The 22,616-nt window shown below is 40.9% G+C and overlaps 1 protein-coding gene across 6 annotated transcripts in view; it reads left to right on the top strand.

The window, feature by feature from the left end:
* The window catches only part of AP-1gamma (adaptor protein complex 1, gamma subunit), a 213,650-nt gene that overhangs the window by 20,183 nt on the left and 170,851 nt on the right, over positions 1–22,616 (top strand). For 4 of the 6 annotated variants that reach the window (XM_050191373.3, XM_050191372.3, XM_050191375.3 and 1 more), the window contains exons 2-3: positions 16,024–16,237; positions 20,495–20,761. In XM_050191373.3, the coding sequence (XP_050047330.1) occupies positions 16,024–16,237; positions 20,495–20,761 (481 nt within the window). Of the gene's footprint in view, positions 1–2,012; positions 2,149–5,026; positions 5,051–16,023; positions 16,238–20,494; positions 20,762–22,616 lie in introns of those variants that run through there. The other 2 variants (XM_055062011.2, XM_072287092.1) reach the window with 2 other exon arrangements.

Raw genomic sequence — 22,616 nt, 5'->3', positions numbered from 1 at the left:
CACAGCACCTCTGAGTTTTCAATATAAACCTACATGCTAACTGCAGTAAATAAAAAGTTAATTATCGAATTTAATTAAATACTGACAGTACGACGACAATTATCCTCACACTTTGCGATCGCCTGGCCGCATAACCTAGGTAGATAAGTAGATTCTGTGTACTCCTCTTTGCATTTCTTTTTGAAACCCAGAAAGTCTAACTTTGAACATCCTGTATATGGAGTGAAGCTTTCTGCACTTGCCCATAAGTGCCTAAAAATACCTGCCGATTCTATATCTAGGAATTTGGTTTATACCAAAAAGTGCTGAATTCTGGAATTCTTGTTGCTACTCAAACTGATTCTGCATCACACCTGACATCATTCTTAGTGGGAGGGATCCGTGTAGGTTCATTTCATACTACCCAGGACTTTTGATCCATATGACATTGCTGAAGAGTTTTTGGGAACTCTGAAGTTGAGGCCCATTGTTAGAGCATGGGCATGCAGAAGTCCACAGTCTGCCCGCTTCACTGGTTTTCTTTTTATGAAGCTGTGAACAGCTTTTTCTCAAGACGCTAAAGGCGAAAAATGCAAGAAAGAGGTGATCAGCTTCTCATAAAGACGAAGTTTCCAAATGTAAGTGCCAGCTTGATACTTACTGCCATGAAAGACATGCAGTTGGAGAGCACTCTTGCACCAGATTCTTATCAGCCTCCTAAAGTTGTAGTTCTGGAAGTCAATGTATTGCTTTAAATCACAGACGAGGCCACCCGCAGCGATCAGAAGTATCATTCTTTTTTGTACAGAAAACTGCTTATTGAGAACTGGTATTGCGGAATGGAGCGGAACCATAGATGTCTGATATGCACTTCAGTGAGGATCTTCATTCTTTTTGTTTGTTGCCCACAGTCTGAACCAAAATCTAATGAGTGACCTGTCAGAGGACTTCAGTGTTTACTATTAGTTATGTATGGGAACAAGGGAGGAATTGGCGATGGAGACTATAAAGGGGAGTTTGTGGAGTATATGCCTTATAAAGTGCAGGGTAAAGTGTAGCTCATCCTTTTCTGAAATGTGCACCATCCTCAGTGGGCATGCCTGTCAGTTGTAGCATTTAAATTGCTTTCCTTTGTGCACCTAATGTCAAGATGGAGTGCAGTTCTTTGGATAGGGGCATAATGCAAAATCCCTCGTGCACCGTGCATTGGGTGCATGTTAAAGAATGGCAGGTGGTAAAAATAATGCAAAGCCCTCTACTACATTTTTTATAACTCACTGTGCACTTTTGGGACATTAAACCCCGCAATTCAAGCTTTTCCCAAATGTTGATTGTAACCAGGGAATGGTGCTGCAGCTTTTTGATGAGAACTTCCGTACGCATATGTGCAAGCATTTTAAGAAATTTGAATTCTAAATAATTTGCATCATGGCCTTTCTGACAATAAAGCTTTCTTGTGCCAGTGTTGGCTTCCCATTGTAAATAAGTGTGACCAACTTTTCAAACCAAGACAAAACCAATAAGGGCGCACTGTAAAAAAACAGGTGCTGGTAAGTGCCAAATTTTCAAGGGAAATAAATGCCGATAAATAAATACCTGCTGAATTTCAAACAAATAAATGGTGGAAAATTCAATCTTTATGTCGTGGCCTCTTTTGCCCAAATGACCATTCGTGTACTTCACTTTTTATGGTCGGGTGTAAATACATTGTGTGCAACAACATTCGCTTTACAGCTTAAGGGATTTGTGGCATTACTTCTAACGTGTAAGTGTTGTCTGTTCTGATGCAATGAATGGAGCTTTGTTGCTTAAAAAAAACCTCGTTGCTGTAATGGTAGTAATTAGGTGCAGTGATAGCATCTTCTAGTATTTGCCATATATGTGCTTGCCTCTCCTCCGATTTCCTTTTTTTTCCTTTCATGTGAATGGGGACGTGAAAATATTCTCTGTATGCTAAATGAGCTGTAGTAGCTTGTTTCTGTAGCAGTTTTGCACTGTGTATGTGCATGTCACTGAGGTTGAAGTCACAAAGATGCAGGAACACCTTGATGTTGTACACGGGAACGGGGTGCTTCACCAATGCTGTTTCGTCGGCGTCAGCACAAGTATTTGCCGTCCTTGAGCTGTACTGTGAATGCAGACCTGAAAGCTGCCATGCGGCAGCTTTGGGTAGGTATTGTGGATATCTCCTTTGCATAAGGAGAGCACTGCTGCACTAAATTTTTGTCTCAAGGACGACCAGCATTAATGTACTGAAGGCCGACATGGATTTTGCAAGCTTAGTTGCATCTGTGAGAGGAGGCAGCATCTTTCATGCAGGTTATAACTAGGGTCCTTATTGGTATCTATATTTTTTTGAAATTTGGCATGTAAAAATCTGGTGCTCTACTTAAAAATTATAAACGGGGAGAAAACTTTTTTTTTCTGTTGGGCACAAAAGCTGGGGAGAAATAGGGGGTTTTGTTGTTTGGCAGCCGAAATTTTGGGATATTGCTCATGACTGCGATATTGCTCAAACGATTAAAACAAGCAATAGGCTCCCTTAGCCCTCAAGTATTTCATTTAAACCAGCAAAATAAATCGCAAGAACATGTATTGGCAGGCGTGTAAGCGCACCTATTAAAGTATGAAAGGAAGGACAGGTAGGAAAGTAGGGTGTACTTTCAACTGGTTATTTGAAAGTCCTATCATTATATAGAAAAATATGTCAGTTTCATTGACATGTATGTATGCGCGCGCGCGCATGCACACACACGCACACACACACACACACACACACACACACACACACACACACACACACACACACACACACACACACACACACACACACACACACACACACACACACACACACACACACACACACACACACACACACACACACACACACACACACACACACACACACACACACACACACACACACACACACACACACACACACACACACACACACACACACACACACACACACACACACACACACACACACACACACACACACACACACACACACACACACACACACACACACACACACACACACACACACACACACACACACACACACACACACACACACACACACACACACACACACACACACACACACACACACACACACACACACACACACACACACACACACACACACACACACACACACACACACACACACACACACACACACACACACACACACACACACACACACACACACACACACACACACACACACACACACACACACACACACACACACACACACACACACACACACACACACACACACACACACACACACACACACACACACACACACACACACACACACACACACACACACACACACACACACACACACACACACACACACACACACACCATGAAAGCTACACTCATGCATTTTTCATTTTCTTTGGAAATTATCTTATACACGCACGTGGAAGCTACACTGACACATTTTTCTTTTTCTTCACAAACCATCTTTGCCGTGATAGTCGATTGTAATAAATGGATTGCAGTTACAAGCAAGATGTCTGTTGGTTTATTTAGCAGCTCTATTTGCTATGTAATGGCAAATAGAGCTGTTCGAAAATCATGTGACGGACTCATCTCCACAAATCTTTGTTTTCAGGCATTATTATTAGATTAAAATAAAAAATGTAAACAAAAACAGCAAATAGAGGCGAGTCTGGCGATCGCTTCATTCCTTCAGAAAAAAAAAAGTAGAAAATGCTGTGCATGCAGCATGCTTTGCAGGAGATGTGGCCCTTTTCATTACCAGGCCTTATACTTGTTGAAGTACCTTATCATGTGCTTTGAAAACATTTCTGGGTCCATCCTAGACCTGTTGGGGCTTTAGTCCGTGTTTGTTGTCATCTTGTTTTCCTGTTTCTCAAAATACACTCTTGCAACAAAATTAATGGAATACTGGCGAGATGAATTGGCCATCCTTCTTTGAACGTAACATATTTAGCTAGACATCCTCTCAATGCCACAGCAACTGTTGGTAATGCAGAGCAGTGTCAGGGCTGCAATAATTCTTGCTTAAGTGTTGGGCTGTTCTCGTTTAAGTGTTAAGGGGAAAACAAAGCATATACCATTTCATATATTAACGATGTTAATAGTATGATATATCCATGACCGCTTGGTCGCAAAATGTGGGCAGTGTTCATTAGTTTTCAAACACCTCACTTATTCTTTATGAAAGGGCAAACTTCACGGAGAAATCTCGTTTTTACATAATTTTTTACTAACATTGTTCTTGGTGCAAAAATAAAGAAATGTCGGGTTTTACCCAAGAACAAGGGACCTTTATAACTGATGTTGAAGTGAAACAATCGCAAAAATTTGCTGCGGCAGAATGTCACGAAATTCCGTTAATATCGAAGGAATTGTTTTTCTTTCATTGCTTTTTGCATGGACGTGCGCATGGCTATAGCAAAGTAGGTTGCTATTAAACAATTACTGTTTTTGGAATAGTAAGGCTTTCCTCTTTTGAGTTACTAGTAAAGAATGCAAACATGCTGTACAATGGCTTTTGTCTTCTCTCTCTTTCTCTCTCTCTCTCTCTCTCCTTTTTTTTTTTAATTCCTAAACTGCAGTATACCATGGCTACATAATATTGCCATTGTAGTGCCATTTTTTTCAAGTAAATGGTCAACACATTATCTCTACTTCTGTTCTACAGTCTTGGGTATTAAGATGGCATTGTATAATTTTATGTTCAGTGGACCCCTGTAATATGCTATTCATGGGACTGCTAACATGCACACACATATATACCTGTAAGCAGAAAACATGTTAGGTGAGCATCACGGTGGATTTCAGTGATATGACTGGGAAATTGTAACACCAGGAAGCTCACTAGCGGAAAACAAGTTCATGACATTCTGCTGTAGCTTTAAATGTTTTGAAGTAATTGAAATAGTTTAAAGCCGGTGGCAGAGTGGTTGTTCGACCTTCAATCAATTTGCCTGCTTTTACAAATTTTTTTAAAATAATATAGCTGGGGGATATAAGAATAAATGCTTTTTTTATAGAATGGAACAGTTTGCTGGCATTGGTAAGTTATATTTAATATGTAGGGCTAGCAAGCTTTGGAGCTAAGTTGGTGCAGTGTGCACTGTTATCGATGGGTTAAACTGGAAGAATTGTAAATGTGGCATTTGTGCAAGCTTTCATGGTGCCTGTAGACCTTAAAATCTTGGCATTACAAGGGTCTGTCAGATGTATGGGGTTTCATTATTATATTGTTATGTGTTGAACATTTTACTTGTTTTTAAGTGCAACAACCATTGCATCAAACACACATCCTCCATTAGTTTGGAATCATGGGAACACTTTTTGTGAAATACTTTGTTGAATGAATACACAGATGAATACACACCTCATGCTCCATTTCTTCATGAAGGTCTTGCCTCTCACAACTTTCTTCAGTGTTTGGGCTAGTTATGTTGCTTCTTGGCCTTTTAGCTAAGGTAGTGTGCAGTTCCTGTTATATTTCACCTAGTATGGGCTCTACACACATTTGTTACACGAAAGGTAAGGTTCAGTGTTGATGGAAAATGTAGATACAAGGTCATCTCAACTGTTGCACAGCTATTGTGGCCCCAGCCATGAGTAACCTCTGTGGCAACAGTATAAATTGAGGTGTCTGCTCTCAACTGGGTTGGAGGTCAAGGGTAATTTTTGAGGTCTGTTCTCAGTGCACTAATGACATTCCCCCAGATGCATCCAATGATTGCTTCATTTGCTTCCCAGAAGTTAGTTGGCATGAGCTTTTCTACTGATAGCTGAGTAGCAAATTTTCTCAACTTTTGCGAAAAGTTGTGTTCTTTTTCTTTGCTCTTTCTGTTGAAGTTAGTGATTTGTCTCCAAAGTTTGATCTCCTGACACTGTTCTTATGAGAGAGCCATTGCCTTGGCTTGCTGTCTTTTTATTCACTTGCCGAGCCTTGATTTCTCCCTGGTGGCATCAGTTGTCACTCGCTGCTGTAGTTTGTTTTATCTGCTTAACCCTTAGCTGAAAATATGCTGTTCTAAAACTTTTAAGCCCACCTGTGCTGCTGCTGTAGTGATGGATATATTGCATACCAGCTTGCTGTTGGTTTTATGTATGTTGCATGTGGGGCAGCCATCCTGACACTACTGCTCTGCCATATGTAATGTCTCTCCATTGTGCAGCTGGTTTGTCATGTGATTATAACAGCAAAAGCAATTTTTTGGGGTTAAAGACAGTGTCATTGCAGACATGAGCAACGCTGGGCTTGCTTATTCGACTAGCCCACGAGGACAGGCAAGGTGGTGTGCATTCTTTCCTCTGCCTGTCTTCATATATTGTGCTGTTATACTGTTAAGAGTGTGCTATAGCTAAATAAATTTTTACGGTGTTTTCATCAGTTTGTTCATGATTGCTGGGCTTTTTTGAAGCCCCTGCGCCATTAAAACCCAGCAATCATCATCAGTTTGTTTCCATAGTATAATAAATTTTTACTATGCTTTAATCAATTTGTTTTGCCTGCCAAACCTAGTATTTCATCCTTGTCTACGTTGTTGAAGATCTAAGATGTAATGCTGGGTGTTTTGTTGTCCTGGGAAGGTGCAACATCTTGGACATCCGTATGCATACCAAAATTTGTACATACCAGGTGTTTTTATACTTTTAACATGAACCGAATAAAACAAGTTACCTGAGGCACATAGCACAAATCTACTTATTGAGCTGGATTACTCGAAAAGGTGGACATTACTGAAGAAATCAAAATTAATAATTGACTAATTAAACAAAATTCACAATTCAGCTTTTTAACTAATTGATTTAGCACACATATTGCACTTTACTAACTGTAGCCAGTGATTTCACTAGGCATGTCCACTTGGAACGAATTTTGAAGCTAGCACCAGTGTTGAGATAAGTGCTATTAAACTTGTGGTAAAAGTGCATTGCTGTCCCACTTAATTCTTTAATAAACTTCTTTCTTGTGTATGGAAGCTCGAAGATAACTGGAACACCAATGCATTTCATCACACACACTGGGAAGGGATATCTTGAAACTGCTGCCATCCTAAGAATTTGTTCCAAGTGGGTTTTTCTGAGCTTTCTGTATATGTATATTTTCTTTTTGAAGTCTGTCCTTTCTGTACCAGCGTATCTCTAAAATGCCTCTCCCCCCCCCCCCCCCCCCCCCGTTACAGTGCCCTTGTGGCGTTGCAGGTATTTGCATGAATAAATAAACAGATATGCCTTCAGAACTTCGACTACAATTTGTAAGTTGCCATATGTGCCATAAAGTAAAGAGTTTAAAAGTTAATGAGCAAAATTTTGGTAGTTAGCTGTGTATGCTCTTTGATTTCTCATGAAAGTAATGTACGCCATTTAGAGTAATGCAGCTCAAGAAGTAGAATTGTGCAACCTGTCACGATCAATTTTTAAAAATCGTGTTAATAAAAACAGCACCCTATATGCCCTATATATGTTTAACATTGTCAGCTACAAGTAGGTTGAGTTGTGCTCAGGTAGACCATAATTATTATTTTGTGCAGTGTTCACCTCATCTTTTGTACTGTGTTCTGAATAGTATTGCACTTTCATGGCATAGTTGCTGTGAACTGCATATTCACAACTCTCGATGGTAACTAAAAGACCAAATGCTGACCACAATTATTTCGTTAAATTTTGTTTCTGGCTGGGGAGATTCTCACAATGAAGGTATCAGGAAAGCTGAAACCACTTATTTAACTCCTTAATTGTCGATGATGAGATAACTTGTCATCACGAGTGCCCTCTGGTGCCAATGACATGAATTTTTGCCAATTTTTGAAAAAAATTTCAAAAAATGCAGAACATTTTAAAAAAGAACGCCACAAAATATGCAGGTCTTGGAAAAATATTCTGTACTTTTAAAAATTATTTCGGAATTTTTCACAGCAATTAAGGGTTTAAAATGCCTATAGAGAGAGAGAAAGACTGAATCAGTTTAGACTGATAAAGTAAAGCATTATTTGAAAACTGTTTTCATTAATTTCACAGTTAGAGGTTTATTATTATAAGGAAAAAATGAAAGGCAAAGTTCAATTTTCTTTGGTTTGCGCCAAATACTCTGTGCCAGGATGTCAGTGGGATGTCATGCATTTTGAAGTAATATTTCGTATTTTGACCATTTTGCCTCTGTTGAAGTTCTTGAAAGTTGCCAAGGCCATTGTTTGGCTCTATTAAACTACAATGCAGCTCATCTTTACCAGTAAAAAAATTAACCAGGCCCACACAGGTGCCATCAAAATCCATGTCATATGAGCTGGTGCGTGAACTTCAAGGTGGTGCTACCACCCACCTTTAATTTTTACATATTTTCTGGGTTACTGAGTCTCTTATTACGCCAAGAGTGTTTTTTTTTTTTTTTGGTATTGTAGGAGGGTAATGTACTAGTACAGGTAAAATTATTTTTCCCTTTAGTGTCCATTAAGGCACTTACATGACTCAGATACATGGTGTGCATATGTTGGCGTTCTTCATTCCATTCAGAGTGTCTAGCATTGTTTAGATAAAAAGTACAATAATTCACTTTGCCTGCACTTTCTGAACTAGTTCAAGAGATACTGCGCTTTATTTGCTTCACCAGTGTAGTGGGGCAAATATGCACGTTGCCATTCATTTTACGCAGTGCAGGCTTTGTGCAGAATAAGTTTGCTGTTCCGTGCAATTGCAGGGGAGGTAGTTGAGGCTTTGTGCAAGAAGCACGGAAATGGCAATTAACTGGGCCGGTGTAATGTAGAACTATTCCAATCTGTTTTTATTCCAAATTGGCCATTAGCCCTCCCCGGTAGGTCAAAGTGGCTCAGGCTCAGCCCATTTGGGCGGGGCGCTCGCCCATATGGGCTGGACTCTAACCATTCTGACCTATCACAGAGGGCTAATGGCCGATTTGGAATAAAAACAGATTGGAATAGTTTTACGTTATACCGGCCCTGATGTGAACAGATTCGCATTGTCTAGCGTGAATTAAAACGAACCTTTTAATTTCTAGGTAGTGATGCACCCACCTTGCATATACAAAACCCAAAGGAACAGAAAGAAGTGTTCAGTTTATCTGAAGTTTTGCTTATGGGAAGGGCAAAAATAATGAAAATCGTATTTAGAAAGCATAAAGAAATTGCCTTACTTGAAAAGCATGTCCTTCGACAATGCTGTGTCAAACTGGCATGCTTGTCACTCTGAAAATGTTGCTGCTCGGTCAAAATAAGTAACAGAGAAGAGTGATATGGAGAGTGATATGGACAGCATTGAAGTCAATTGTTTAAATAGATTATAGTACTTACTTTCATAACATTTGCTGCCATTGGCATTTTTTTAACATGTGCGTATTGTGTAGTGCACTGCCCCGTTTTTACACTGGCGGCATGCTCTGACACAGGTGTTCTGTTTGCCTGTTGACATTTGATGTATAAAGGCTAGTGCCACTTTAGTGTACCTAAATAGAACACATGGCAGAGTATAAAACATCTGGAGAAAAATGTGTTCATTCTTTATTAAAGTTTGACACACTTAAGACATTCACAAGTTGCATATGGTTATGTGATGAGCTGTGCCATGGCTTGCTTCTTCGAGAGAAAAGCTTCCCAAATATATAGAATATTTTTTGGGTAGGAGTGTTCGAACATTAGTTTTTAAGATTGAATTCAGGAAATGAGCAGAGCAGCTCCGAAACCGAATAAAATATTGAATACCTTTAGAATAGCTTGCAAATAATGTACAGCCTTCTCATCATTATCAACGAATTTTACATCCTGGTTTTCACGGCATTAGAATGTTTCTGTCATGCTACACATTACAAAGCATGTTATCATACAAGAGGGAGCAGTAGGAACAATTAAGTTTGCTTAAAAAATTGATGCTCTTCAGAGAATACGCAGTCATGTATTATCACATAAAGTTTAAAAAGCCAGCCTTGTAGGCCAATTAGCATCTGTGTACACCTTAGCAGCAAAACAAACACACATGTCTGCGGCAATGGCAGAGCGGAAAAAAGCACTTTTTCTCTATTTCAAGTGGTCAAGGCAGGTGGCACCACTATTGTATCCTAGTACGTTGCAGTGTTCAGATTTAATTTGGTGAGAGCACACATGTATTGCATCTGCAAGTACAGTGCTCACGGAATGAAACGCGTCAATTTAGGGCTAAGTAATGCGCATACTTTCGCTTCAACCTGCTGCAGTTCGTGTCACATCGACGTATATCTGGCGCGTACACTTACATCGGAGCCCTCGTCACCTTTGGTGACCAAATTCCTAGCGACATGACATTGTGCTCTCGCGTACTTTGCACATATGTAGGGTTGTACTAAATGCTCCGTGTCCTATTTCAGTCCGTGAGCACTGTACAGGGTTTGTCCGTAAAGTAATGAGACTGCCTTAGAAGGGTTTAGGGCCGAGCAATTTGGTAGGGGTCATTCATTTTAAACAGCGCCAAAAAATGCGGACAAGGAAGAGCACACAACCAGCACTGACTGCCAACATCTTTATTGAAGCCTGCACAAATATATACTATTTGCAGCGAGCTGAAAGAAAGGAAGAAAGGGAATGCGAGTCATTGTCAATCAACTCCTGCTGTGCATGTGTCACAAATGTAAAACTATACAAATGTAAACTGCACAATACGGACACAATCGAATCTAAGTTCTATGGAACTTAAGTTCCTTATCGCAAACAGCTATAGCCGGTGCGCTTAAGCAAGTGGCTTCTAACTCACAAATTGAAAGGGCCTCAAAGATTTCCCTGGCCATCTGATCACTGTACCTTCTTGGCACACGGGTGTCTTCTAGGCAGAGTCAGCAGCCACACTTTGCACAATGAAGAGCTAGATTGCTACCAGTCTTAATCTTAACACAGTGTGCATGCTCACGTAAATGTTCATTAAGGCAGCATCCTGTTTGCCCTATGCAAGTGCAGCCGCAAGAGGTGGGAATGTATTAACTACATTTGCTTTGCAATCTACGGGCTTGGCGGTATGTCACTTACTACGCAATCCAGGCATTTGCCGGCAATCGTTCACAATTATGCACAAATTTCCGAACTTGTTAGCAGCGGTAAACACCACCTTAACACTGGCCCGGCCTGCGGCTTTCTTGATGTGGTGGGACACACAATGTACATACGGGATCGGAACAGTCTTGGTTATGTCCTTTACCACTTCGCATGGTTTCATGGGGGAATGAACCTCTTGTAATAATTATTGACTTCCGTCAAGGATGACAGCAGTTATGCTGGATAGCCACTTGCCTTAAGCTGATAGACTTGGTTAGTGAAGCTGCTGGACATCAAGTGGGGGCACGAGGCAACGACAGCATTTCTGAGAGCCACTTCACCATTTTTGAAGGATTGGAAGTGTAGGGGAGGAGGTGTTTCTTACAACTTTGGGCATACATCTAACACGTGTGCTTCTCCTGGAGTTGCAGTACAAGGTCAAGGAAGTGGATTTGGCCTTTTTCAGGCAATTCTCTTGTGAACGTCACCCCTTGAAAAATGCTCTGAGTTTTTCGAAAACATGGTCGAACAGAAGTAGCTTCATTTGGGTATTCAGAAAGGATCACAAAAAAATCGACGTAACGAAACCCTTTCACAGGACCTGCTGTGCTGAGGTGATCCAGGAGGAGATTATCGTAGTGCACCAACAATAAATCACTCATTATGGGCACAATGCAATAGTTCTTTACAACTTAATCAGATTTGATTGTGTCCATATTGTGTATTTTACACTTGTATAGTTTTAAGTTTTTGATGCATGCACAGCAGGAGTTTAACGATGACTCGCCTTCCCTTTCTTCCTTTCTATCATTCAGCCTGTTGCGAATAGTATATATTTGTGCTGGCTTCAATAAAGATGTTGGCAGTCAGCGCTGGTCGTGTGCCCTTTCTTGTCCGTGTGTTTTTTTGGTGCTGTTTAAAATGAAAGAGACTGCCTGCCGCATGGAGCTGCATTCTTCAGTAGCGTGCTTCCCGGAGGTGGGATTTGTGGTGGGGGTTCTAAGCTTAGTAGCGCACCAGGCGGCAGTTGTGTCAGATTCGCAGTCACATCCGAGCTCTGACATACTGAGGATCTGAAGTGACGCAAAAGCTGTTTTCTAGATTTTGTCATAGCAGAAAAACATGAAAAATGGAGCATTTGCTGGAGCGGCAGTACGCTATGAAATTTTGCTCTCACCTGGGAAAAAGCGCTTCTGCGATGCTGCCTTGGTTAAGGAGGCTTACAAAGACGATGCCCCGTCAAGGGCCCAGGTTTATCGGTGGTTCACCGAGTTCAAGAATGGACGGGAAACTGTTGAAGACATGGAACGATCCGGATCCGAGTTGTTTGGACTAAGATGTGGCCAAAGTGAAAAATCTCCTGGACTCTGACAGTCATTTCAGTATTAGATTAATTGCCGAAGACCTCAACATGTGCAAAACAATGGTTCACAAAATTATTTCTCAAAATTTGAACATATGGAAGGTTTGTTTGAAGTTGGTGCCAAAAGTGTTGAGTAATGAACACAAACAACGAGTTGGTGTTTCCTGTGATATGTTGGTGCAGTTAGAAAGCGAACAGGACTTTTTAGATGGCGTAATAACAGGCAACGAATCATGGGTGTTCCAGTACGAACCAGAAACCAAGCGCCAAAGTTTGGAGTGGCACACTGCGAACTCTCTGGGCTCCAAGAAAGTGAGAATGTCAAAGTCCAAGGTGACGACAATGTTCATTGTCTTTTTTGACAAGCGTGGGGTGGTCCACAAAGAATTTGTACCTCTGCAACGAACTGTCAACGCCGTGTTCTACAAAGAATTCCTTGAGCACCTTTACAGAGCTGCCGAACGGAAACAACCAGTGATTGACGATCGCTTCCTGTTTCCAAGCTCGAGAAAAGCCAGAAAGATCACTGTTTCGACAATGTTCCCGCCATCCAACGGGCTGTCACAGAGTCTCTGAAAGTGGTTACGCCAGCTGACTTCGAGGGAGCCTTTGCAGCATGGGAATCGCGAGGGTTGCAATGTGGGCTTGTTGGTAATGCATCTTCAAGGGGTGTACGGTAGCGTGATTAAAAGACGGTACAAAAGAAGACACACAGGGACACACACAGCGCTGTGTATGTCCCTGTGTGTCTTTTGTCCTGTCTTTTAATCTCGCTACCGTACACTCCTTCAAGGTGGGAATCACGTTGGCAGCGGTGTATCGATGCCCAAGGAGACTATTTTGAAGAATTTTAATAATAGGTACCGATCAGATCAATCAGCCCTGTAGTACCAAACAATAACCCACTGCAGAAAGCCATGTCTAAACAAAATTTTGTTGTGAGTGATCGTGGTCTAGCTTGGAAAGTCTGGCTCCCTGAGTGACGCAGTGAGCTATGGTATGTTATGTCCGCAGTGGATGGGATGAATGTAGTCACATCCTTGCTTCAATTTTATGTTTGATCATTACACAGTCGGCAACGTGAAACATTCGAAAACTGTTATAAAAATATTTGGCTTTTCTAATAGTGTCTATTTTATTTGAGGACTGAATTGAATAGAATATTCAACTGGTTATATGAAAGCTTCGAATATTGACACACCGCTATTCTTTCATGTTTGACATTCTAAGCTCTTGATGTGCATGACATTGCAACATTTTGAGGCTGCTTTTTAGAATAGAAAATTGTAGGTACTAGCCTGATCTACTGTTGGTGTCCCTTGTTGCTGCCAGTGCAAGAATGAATACAGGAGCCGGGATAAGTATGTGTTAGTTACAATGAAATGTACAGAAATGTTTGTTTTGAGACGTAATGTTTTGGCTACCTCTGATAAACATGCTTGAGAGTTATTAATTTATTTGTTATGGTTGCCTTCATACATGCTGATTTTATGTTCTGCTTGCATATGCTCTGAGGAGGATCAGGGACCGAAGGGCCCGTTTTTGGTTAATCACAACCATATGAAGGAAAACATAAGGGAAATTATTTGTTGCTTTTAATTGAAATGTTGAAATGATAAGAATTGTAGGATGCATTGACAGGATTCATGGCAGAAATGTGACATCAAGAAATAATTGACATCAAGATGGGACTATTGCAGACTTTGGCTTCTGGAGTTCTACAGAAATGTAACTGGACAAAAAGAAAGAAGAAAAAAGAATACATGTAATAGTTAGACTTGTCAATGTGATGTCTCTCATCAAAGCCTTTAATACTTGCATTGTGCTGTTGCCAGTGTATATTAAGTGTTGCCATTTATAATAAAAATTAGTATGGAACAGGTTGGATAGTAAGCCCGAAACAGAACAAGTTCTGGCTTGATAAAGCTGGAATGATAAAACAACAAGGTAGTGCTTTGTGTCAAGTGTGCGGATGCGCTGAGCGGAATGGGTCAGCCCTGCGAAGATGACGAGACACTGCTGTGGTTGCATGCGCACACTGGTGGAATAATGAAGGCGACGACAACGGCACGAGGCGTGAAATCAAAGCATGAAGTGCTCAGCCAATGAGCTGCCTACACGGCAATACTGAAGAAAAAAGAATCTGGGGAGATGGAGAAGAGGAAGCCAGTGGAGAAGAAGGTATTTGCCAGTGCTCTTGGCACAGGAGTGAACCCATTGGGCATCAGGCCCGTGCTTGGTGCCTCCTACTGGACCAGGGAGACCTTCCAGAGGCGTAGTCGCTACATTGTTCGGCTCTCAGGAAAGAAAAGTGGTGTACCATGTCAGAGAATTGAAGCCAATGCACCAGGAGCAGAGTCAAAGCCACTGGACTTCGTATCCGGCTTCGAGGCCTCTACCGTGCCAAGGCTACCCCCTCATGTTCCCAACATCGTAACCATATTTCCCCCTGCATCTTTGAGTTCCTGTTGTTTGCCTGGGGGCGACCATGACTTAGTTTTGATGGCGCCTAGCCTCACCACCTCGTCCAGTCTGTCTCACTGCTACAGTGCAGATCATCAAACTGTAGGTGTTCTTGACTCTGACCTATCCTTTTAGATTTCTACTTTGTGTGTTTGACCAGCTGTGCCTGTTTATATGGTTTGTGCCAATGTGCTACTTGTTTAATGAATGGTTTTGTTTTGCAACGAACGTTTTCGTCTCTTCATACCCGGAGGTTCTGCCTCAGGAGTGATCATTCTATTGAAAGAACCTCATCACGAATGGGTAGCGATGCCACCTTCAAGCTTGCACACTAGCTCGCTGCGACATCATGTATTTCAATATCTGTGCAGGCTTAGTTAATTTATTGGGAAAGATTGACTATATTGTATTATGAAGGAGCCAGACTGAACTAGAAAGTTTTGAGAACTTTTACTGTGCTACAATGGCCAAAATAAAAAAAAAAGATACCTTAAAATCTGTGTTGCCACACTGCTGTACCAGCATTGTGGTTCTGGTGTGAAATTTAAGAATTGGAAGTTTAGCAATGATTTTTTTTTCTAGTAATTGATCTCTTACTGCACATATAATGAAAGTGGAGTTTTAAAAGAATGCTTTACTAGTTTTAAGGGATTTTGCGTTTCTCTTTAGTACCTCTACTAACATTTAACTAGCCTTGGCTAGACATTGTCAGACTGGGTGGTCTTGGGAATAGGTGGTTTTACATTGTTTTTTTTTTTTTACCTTCCCACTAGTGAAAGCCAAGTATTTGGTTTTCCAGAGGTATAATCTACTTGCCTAGCTTAACTCTATGATTTGCATTTGTGTTTGCTTTTGAGTTCATGACAGTGGCATAAAATATAGTTTTGGGCTTGTATTGAAGCTTTTCGCTTAATAACTGCATGTTTGCAGTGATGTTGCATACAGACTGCTGTGAGACGACCATGACAGCATGTAACTTGGTGCAATGTGGAAAGTACATAATGCGGAGAAGTGGTGTGAAGCTTTCCAGTCTTTATTCTGTTCATTAGTTCACTGTGCTCCAAAGCACATGACTTCATGGCACTTGACGAAATATGTTTTGGAGGCCTTGAAGTTCATTTATATTGAAGTTTCCAAATGTCCATATGTTGTACTATGATGTTCTTGTAGTGATCACAGTGAATTTTACAGATTGACAACAGGGATGCCGACGCCTATGCGTCTGCGAGACCTGATTCGTCAGATCCGGGCAGCCCGAACAGCAGCAGATGAGCGGGCAGTCGTGCAGAAAGAGTGTGCCTATATCCGGTCAACATTCCGCGAAGAGGACAACACCTGGCGTTGCCGCAATGTGGCCAAACTCCTCTACATTCACATGCTTGGCTATCCCGCACATTTTGGCCAGGTATGCTTTTTTGTATTCCTGGTAATTCTATGTTGAAATACAACTGAGGTCCAAAACCGTAGTTGAATGGTCATGTGGCCACTGACAGATTCATTCTTGTAAAGTGTGTATTTTGCATCATTATCACTGTTTTGAAGCTGTTTACATGCTGTTATTTGAAATATTTACGCTCCAACTTGTGGAGCACCATACAAGATGTGATATTTTGAAGCGTGCGCACGCGTGTGTGTGAGAGAGAGAGAGAGCGTGAGACCGAGCAAGGATAGGGAAATTCAAGGGGCTTGATTTTTTTTTTTTTAGTCACAATAATACGAGGTGACGGACAATGATGGCTGAGAAAGTATAGTGGAAGTTCATTGTAGTGCTTAATTGAAATACAGAAATAACGTAAAGAGAAATGAAAGTGGATGAAAAGATAACTTGCTGCAGGGGGGGAATAAACTCGTGTCCGCATTTGGTAGCTGTCCTCCTGTCCACTTCCCTGGATATTTGTGTACACTATAAGCCCTGGGAGTTTTAGCCAGCGTTGCTCTTGGCCAAGGTGGTGGACGTGAAATGCGCTTTTTATAATAGAGAGAGTAAAAATTTAATGCTTTAATGTTAAATTTATAACTGAATAAAAGTTTTGTTTGTTCACCTAGCTGATTTATGGCACTCTGGTGGGTATTACAGTGCAGGCTCTGTTGCTTCTACCTTGCCATGTAAAATAACATCCTTTCTATGAGCCTTCATAATGAAAGCCTGAAAGCAGTGTGGTGGTGGCACCATCTTATGAAAAAACTTGTTCTGCCACCATCTTACGTTGGCAATGGTGATAATGCGGGTTCCATCTCTAGGCTGCTGCCATCGCTGGGAACGCAATTTTGGTTTTGCATGCAATTGTAATATGCATGCAATTTTCAGACTTACTTTTATGGAAAAGAGAACACCCATTGGGATTAAAAATAAGTACAGTAATTATTCATGAGCTGCTGTTTTTCCTTTTAAATCTGCTGAAAGTGGACTGAAAGATCTCCATGTTGAGTGAGACATAACATGTCAATGCATTCACTGTCCCCTAAGCGCCATCAAGGCAGATGTTGCTGCTACATGTTGGGGCGCAATGAGGGTCACCATTGAGGTCATCGCTGAGGTCATGTGTGTGCATGCTGACCAGAAAAGCTTGGAACTATCCGGGAAAGGCTAATTTCCGGATCAAAGTATTGAGTTTGGGCCCACTCAAAATTGCGGCTGCAGGCTGGAACTTTTGGTCCGGGTTGAATTAACTGAAAATTTGGCTAAGCCTTAGTCAAATTAATAGAAGTCTACGGTATTACCAGGCTACATTTGAACACATAAATATAATCTACTTCTAGGAAGTCACTTGTGCAGTGTGCACTTCCAAGGACGGGCAGTGCGCTATCACCATTTTTTCAGATTAAAATGGTAGCTTGGTGGAAAAATAAGAAGTATCCAGCTCTAGAATGCTTGAGTAATTTGGCATATCTTGCAGGTTCGAAATGAATAGTTAAAATTTACCATGATGAAAAGGGTGAAGTGCCAGTAACACTCTGTGTTCACGAGGATGGTATTGCTTTAGTTCTATATATAGTACTCATGTAAGGGTCACCATTGTGTAAGGGCTGCACCCCCACTTTGGAGGGCATAATTTTGGGAAAAAGTTCAATATGTCCCGCCGGAAAGCGAAGTTAGTTTTGTTCCTGCTACATGATGCTAGCTGCTTTTCCATTAACGTTGCTCAGGCTGGTGCCGCCGCGGCATTATTTCTTTGTGTGGCGCGTCGTCTCGGCTGTGCTGGCAGTGTTTCCAGTCAGATCGGTGGCATGTCACCTCTAGAGAAGGGTCAGCGCTGGTCAGGGATGATGACCCGGCATCTGAGGTCGTTTACTACGGCCTTATGTCATTTGGGCCTCTCATACTCTCTGCTACAGTTGCGGAAACAGTACGAGGCTTTAGTGGGGCGTCATTTACCTGATTCATGTAAGGGTTGCACCCAGCCAAGATTCTAGAAGAAAAAAAAAAAAAAAAGTGGCCCTAACACGAGTATATGCATGGTATCTGTCTAGTGATAGCTAAACAGAGATCACGTGTTCAAATGGAATGCACCAGTTCAAATTGTTTCTCAAGGACAAGGAGAAGCTGGTCATTTCATATTCAAGAGTTAGCATCCACACAGGTATCTTTGCTTGTATCCATAGCCAGGTACTTAATTGTCTGGTGTCTTGAAATTCCTGAGTACTTTCAAGGCCTCTGCTCCATGTTTAACATAATAGGCTCTGTATTTGATTTTTAATTATCATTGTGACATATTGTTAGCATTTTGTAGTGCAACAGGCAAATCTCTGCAGTTTGGTGGTTGACATTTTACCTTTCCCCATTGTTTTGTGTTGTTTGTAGTTCAAAGGGTCTTTTTAAACTTTTTATTTTGCTGCAACTTAGAAATTTCAGACTGCTAATTTCCTGGTGCTGCTCTGTGGTTTGAAGTTCTCCTTGTAACTGAAGTGCAACACCACCCTCCCCCCATACTGTCCTGATGTGCATCTGCCACTTCTGCGTGTAATCATAGGTTTTCCTCCATCCATCATTGTTCAAATTAAGAAACTTGATGCTTACAGGCATACATGTTTCTAAGCATCAATGATGATGCATACATGCCACATTGCTGCTAGCAATTGCTGATGCTATAATTTTTAACGGATGTTGTGATTACTAGCATACCTGCCAACACACCAGAATATTTCGTAAGTTAATATGTTTGGGCTTATTTTACGATTTTACAAATGTTCCATCAAGTTCTACAAAATAAGTTCTGTTCATGAAATAGTTCAGCCCATTGGTCTTCAAACTTTCCGTTGGAAGTCTTCTGGTGGTGAAATGAAGCCGGAAGGGTTTTTACTTCGAGCAAGTTTATACAGACAATTTCCTGAAGCAAGCGAAATTGGAAACCGCAAAGTTGCTGAAAAAGTAACAGTGATCTAACAATGTGTTGCTTGTCAGTCTGTTGTTTAAAATCCTGCTGCAGTGCTACTTGTGTGCTGCACATAAAGAAGTAAATCTTCGTTTTTAAAGTGTGTATGAATCTTACAAAAGGTGTTCTCAGGCAAAGTTTTAATGAACAATGAGTAAGATGACATCCTTTAATAGTGAATCTATTGTATGATCAGAAAAATGTTTCGGGCCCCTTCGTGCTTTTGATAACAATTTGACGCTTTGTGACCTATGAGTGCAGGAAACATAACCTGTAATAAATCAGATTCTAAAGCTAGTTTCAGTGTCAGCCTTTTCGGTGTCACTGACGTACCTTGATGTCCACTTGGACATCTCCAGTGACATGAAGTTGGTGAGCTCTGAGGTAGTTCCGCCATCTGTTGTATATTTCTGTAAGCGTATGTTCTCCTCTCTGGGTTTTTGTTAGTGCACTGCAGTATGTGCCCCTTCATAGGTGTGGTTGAGCCACGTGTAGTGCTTGCATTCACAGATGGAAGGGGTGGCTCTCGAACTTTGTACACTGCTATGATGGTGACTCTCTGTTTGAACACTTGCGCTGTAGCGTAAAGCCATCACTCTTTTGTGTTGCTGCCATCTATTACACATTTATAGGTGGGCTTTTTTTTTTTCTCATCTCCGGCTGTCTTCACTATGGCGCACCTCCTTTCCAGCGATGAGGATGCTCCTTTTGTCGATGCGCTTGCCCAGTATGGCTCTGCCTTCTGTCACATCTCTTTCATCTGTTACTCTCTGTTTCGACTGTTGTTCTCTTTGCTTTGTCTGGTCAAGTACGAATAAACGTTCCTTCCTTGAGCGTCGCCGTGTGTTTGAGATGGCTGCTTGCGTGGGACCTTCAAATGCTGATTGGAGCAGCGGCTCTTCCGACTCCGAATATGAGCCAAGCAAGAACTCCGAAGATGACAGCTTGACGTCCAAGGAACAGGCAACTTCAACTGCTTCTGACGCTGACTTGGCGGCGCCGTTGTAGAAGCATGTGCATCAAAATGAAGTTGGGTATGAGATAGGAAACAAAGAGAGGAATATGAGGACCATACCAAGAGCGCATTTGCCATTATTCGTTGCATTTTTCTCCTTTTGCATAACTAAAAATAAACCATTATGTTCCTTTTATAATATCAGAGAAAAAAATCCTGATGCTGGGATTACGTCACTTCTATAAAAAAATTACAGTGAAGGGGTGTAAATGTAGGAGAGCACGGTTTTTGCTTTCTGCCACCTGGGTGTAATGTCTGCTGCTTTCTCACGCAGTTGGAGTGCCTGAAGCTGATAGCATCATCACGTTTCACAGACAAGCGTATTGGCTACCTGGGAGCGATGCTTCTTTTGGATGAGCGGCAGGATGTACATCTGCTCATCACCAATTCGCTAAAGAATGACCTGGGCAGCCAGACTCAATTTGTGGTTGGCCTTGCACTTACTGCTTTGGGTTCTATCTGCTCGCCAGAGATGAGCCGTGACTTGGCCGGGGAGGTGGAGCGTCTCCTGAAAACGTCAAATGCCTACATTCGCAAGAAGGTAAATACCTCTGTATTCATTGTTCACTGTGGAATTTTTAAGTGGACTTACATTTCATTAAGCACTGAAAAAAAAAATTATCTTAGTTCAAAATTTGTTTTACTTAGGAAACAAAATGTTCTTGTGTGTCTGAGTTTGTTAGAGCTGGATCAGTGCTTAATTATAGTAGCTGTAATTCTTTCAAGGATGAATGCATACCTGCCAGCTCTCCTGAATTTTTTTAAAGTTTACAAATTTGGGCTCGTTTTATGACTACGAATGTTGCTTGAAGCTTTAAAAAAAAATTATTCATAAAAAAGTTTCATTTATTGTTCAGCGAACCTTCTGTTAAAGGTCTTGTGATGGTGAAAGGATGCAAGAGGGGTGCTTGCTTTGAACATGCTTTACAGACAAGTTCCTGAAGCATGCGAAATGGACAACAGCAAAGTTGCTGAAAAAAATCACTGTGATGTAAAAACGACTTGTTTCTTTTCAGTATTTGCTGTGCCAAGTTTGCTACTGCTAGGGTGCCGCATGTAAAAGTAAATTCTCATCAATAAAGAGCATATGTATCCCTGAAAAGATTTGTGCTATTGCCAAGCTTTTAAAAAATGCAAGCTATCCTTCTCCCCTCTAAAGGATGTTCTTATTTGTTTCATTTTTCTTGTCCCATAGTGGATATACAATAATTGGTAACAACCACTATAGCAGAAAAGTGGGCACATTTCCCACTAATTTCTTTTTTTCATATTTACAATTTCATATTTACATCAGAGAAAAGGAAAAGGTTAACATAAGTGCACTGTAGTGCTGTGACTTTCCAAAATTTGATGTGCCCATGTGGAGATTTGAGACCTCTCTCGTGCAGGTTTGCTGGATTAACATTTTACACTTAATTTAACTATTTGCATAATCCTGTTATATTATTTGTTTACGGTTAGAAAATATGTATCGTGACCTTTGCAGGTGTCAAGGTTATGGTACCTGTGAATAGTTTAGCGCTTGGTAGGAGGAAACAGTCATGTCCCACTATACACTAAATTCTGCTTTTCAATTCATAGTGCATATTGTCATCTGCACTAACAGCTGTTAGCATTGTCATTACTGAGCGTCAGCACAGTTGACTGTTATCTTGGACATGTTACAGTCTTGAACGCCACTATCCACTTCAGGTTTCACTTGCTTGCAAGCTCGCAGTGTACATGTATAAAGCGCAGCCTTCCTTGCATTTGGTTTGTGTAAAACTGCTCTGTACGCAGATTTGAAGCCATGATGAACACCTTAGTAGGCTTAAGAGCTCCGTGCAACATTTTTTTAGGAAAATGTGAAATGTATATTATTATTATTGTCATTTTATGATTACAAATACTTCATTTCAAAACATAGCAAGGATGATTACAGAAAATGTAACATAATATGCATAGCATCAGAAAATGCCATAAGAACAGCATTAGCTGGTTGAAATACACAATCGGAAAAGACTTAATTGGAAAGCTTACCTACTAAGAGAGAATGCGGCTAGTTGCTTCATTGCAAAAGTTTTCAAAAGTTAGGATTGTTCCACTGTTCTATAAAAAACAGGAAAAATATAAGCTTAAGGCAGTCGAAGTAACAATGGAAAGACACAATATTACGTGGTTTAGTGCATTGATTTGTCCTATCAGGATGTGAAATTTCAGAAATATCAGAAGGTGAAAAATTGTGCTCATATCAGTGATTAATTAACCTTATTGCTTTTCATTCTTTTCTCATATGTCTTTTGTCAAAGTGTACGATATTTGCACGATTCTACCGCACCGCCAATTGTAATGTGCAGTTATGTTACCGCCCAAATATATAAAAAAAAAGAAAATAATAATAACTTGTTGCTGATTCT

Source organism: Dermacentor andersoni, chromosome 1, assembly GCF_023375885.2.
Source record: "Dermacentor andersoni chromosome 1, qqDerAnde1_hic_scaffold, whole genome shotgun sequence".
NCBI lineage: Eukaryota > Metazoa > Arthropoda > Arachnida > Ixodida > Ixodidae > Dermacentor > Dermacentor andersoni.
Note: the sequence above shows the minus strand (reverse complement) of the source record. Positions and strands in the feature narration are given on the sequence as shown.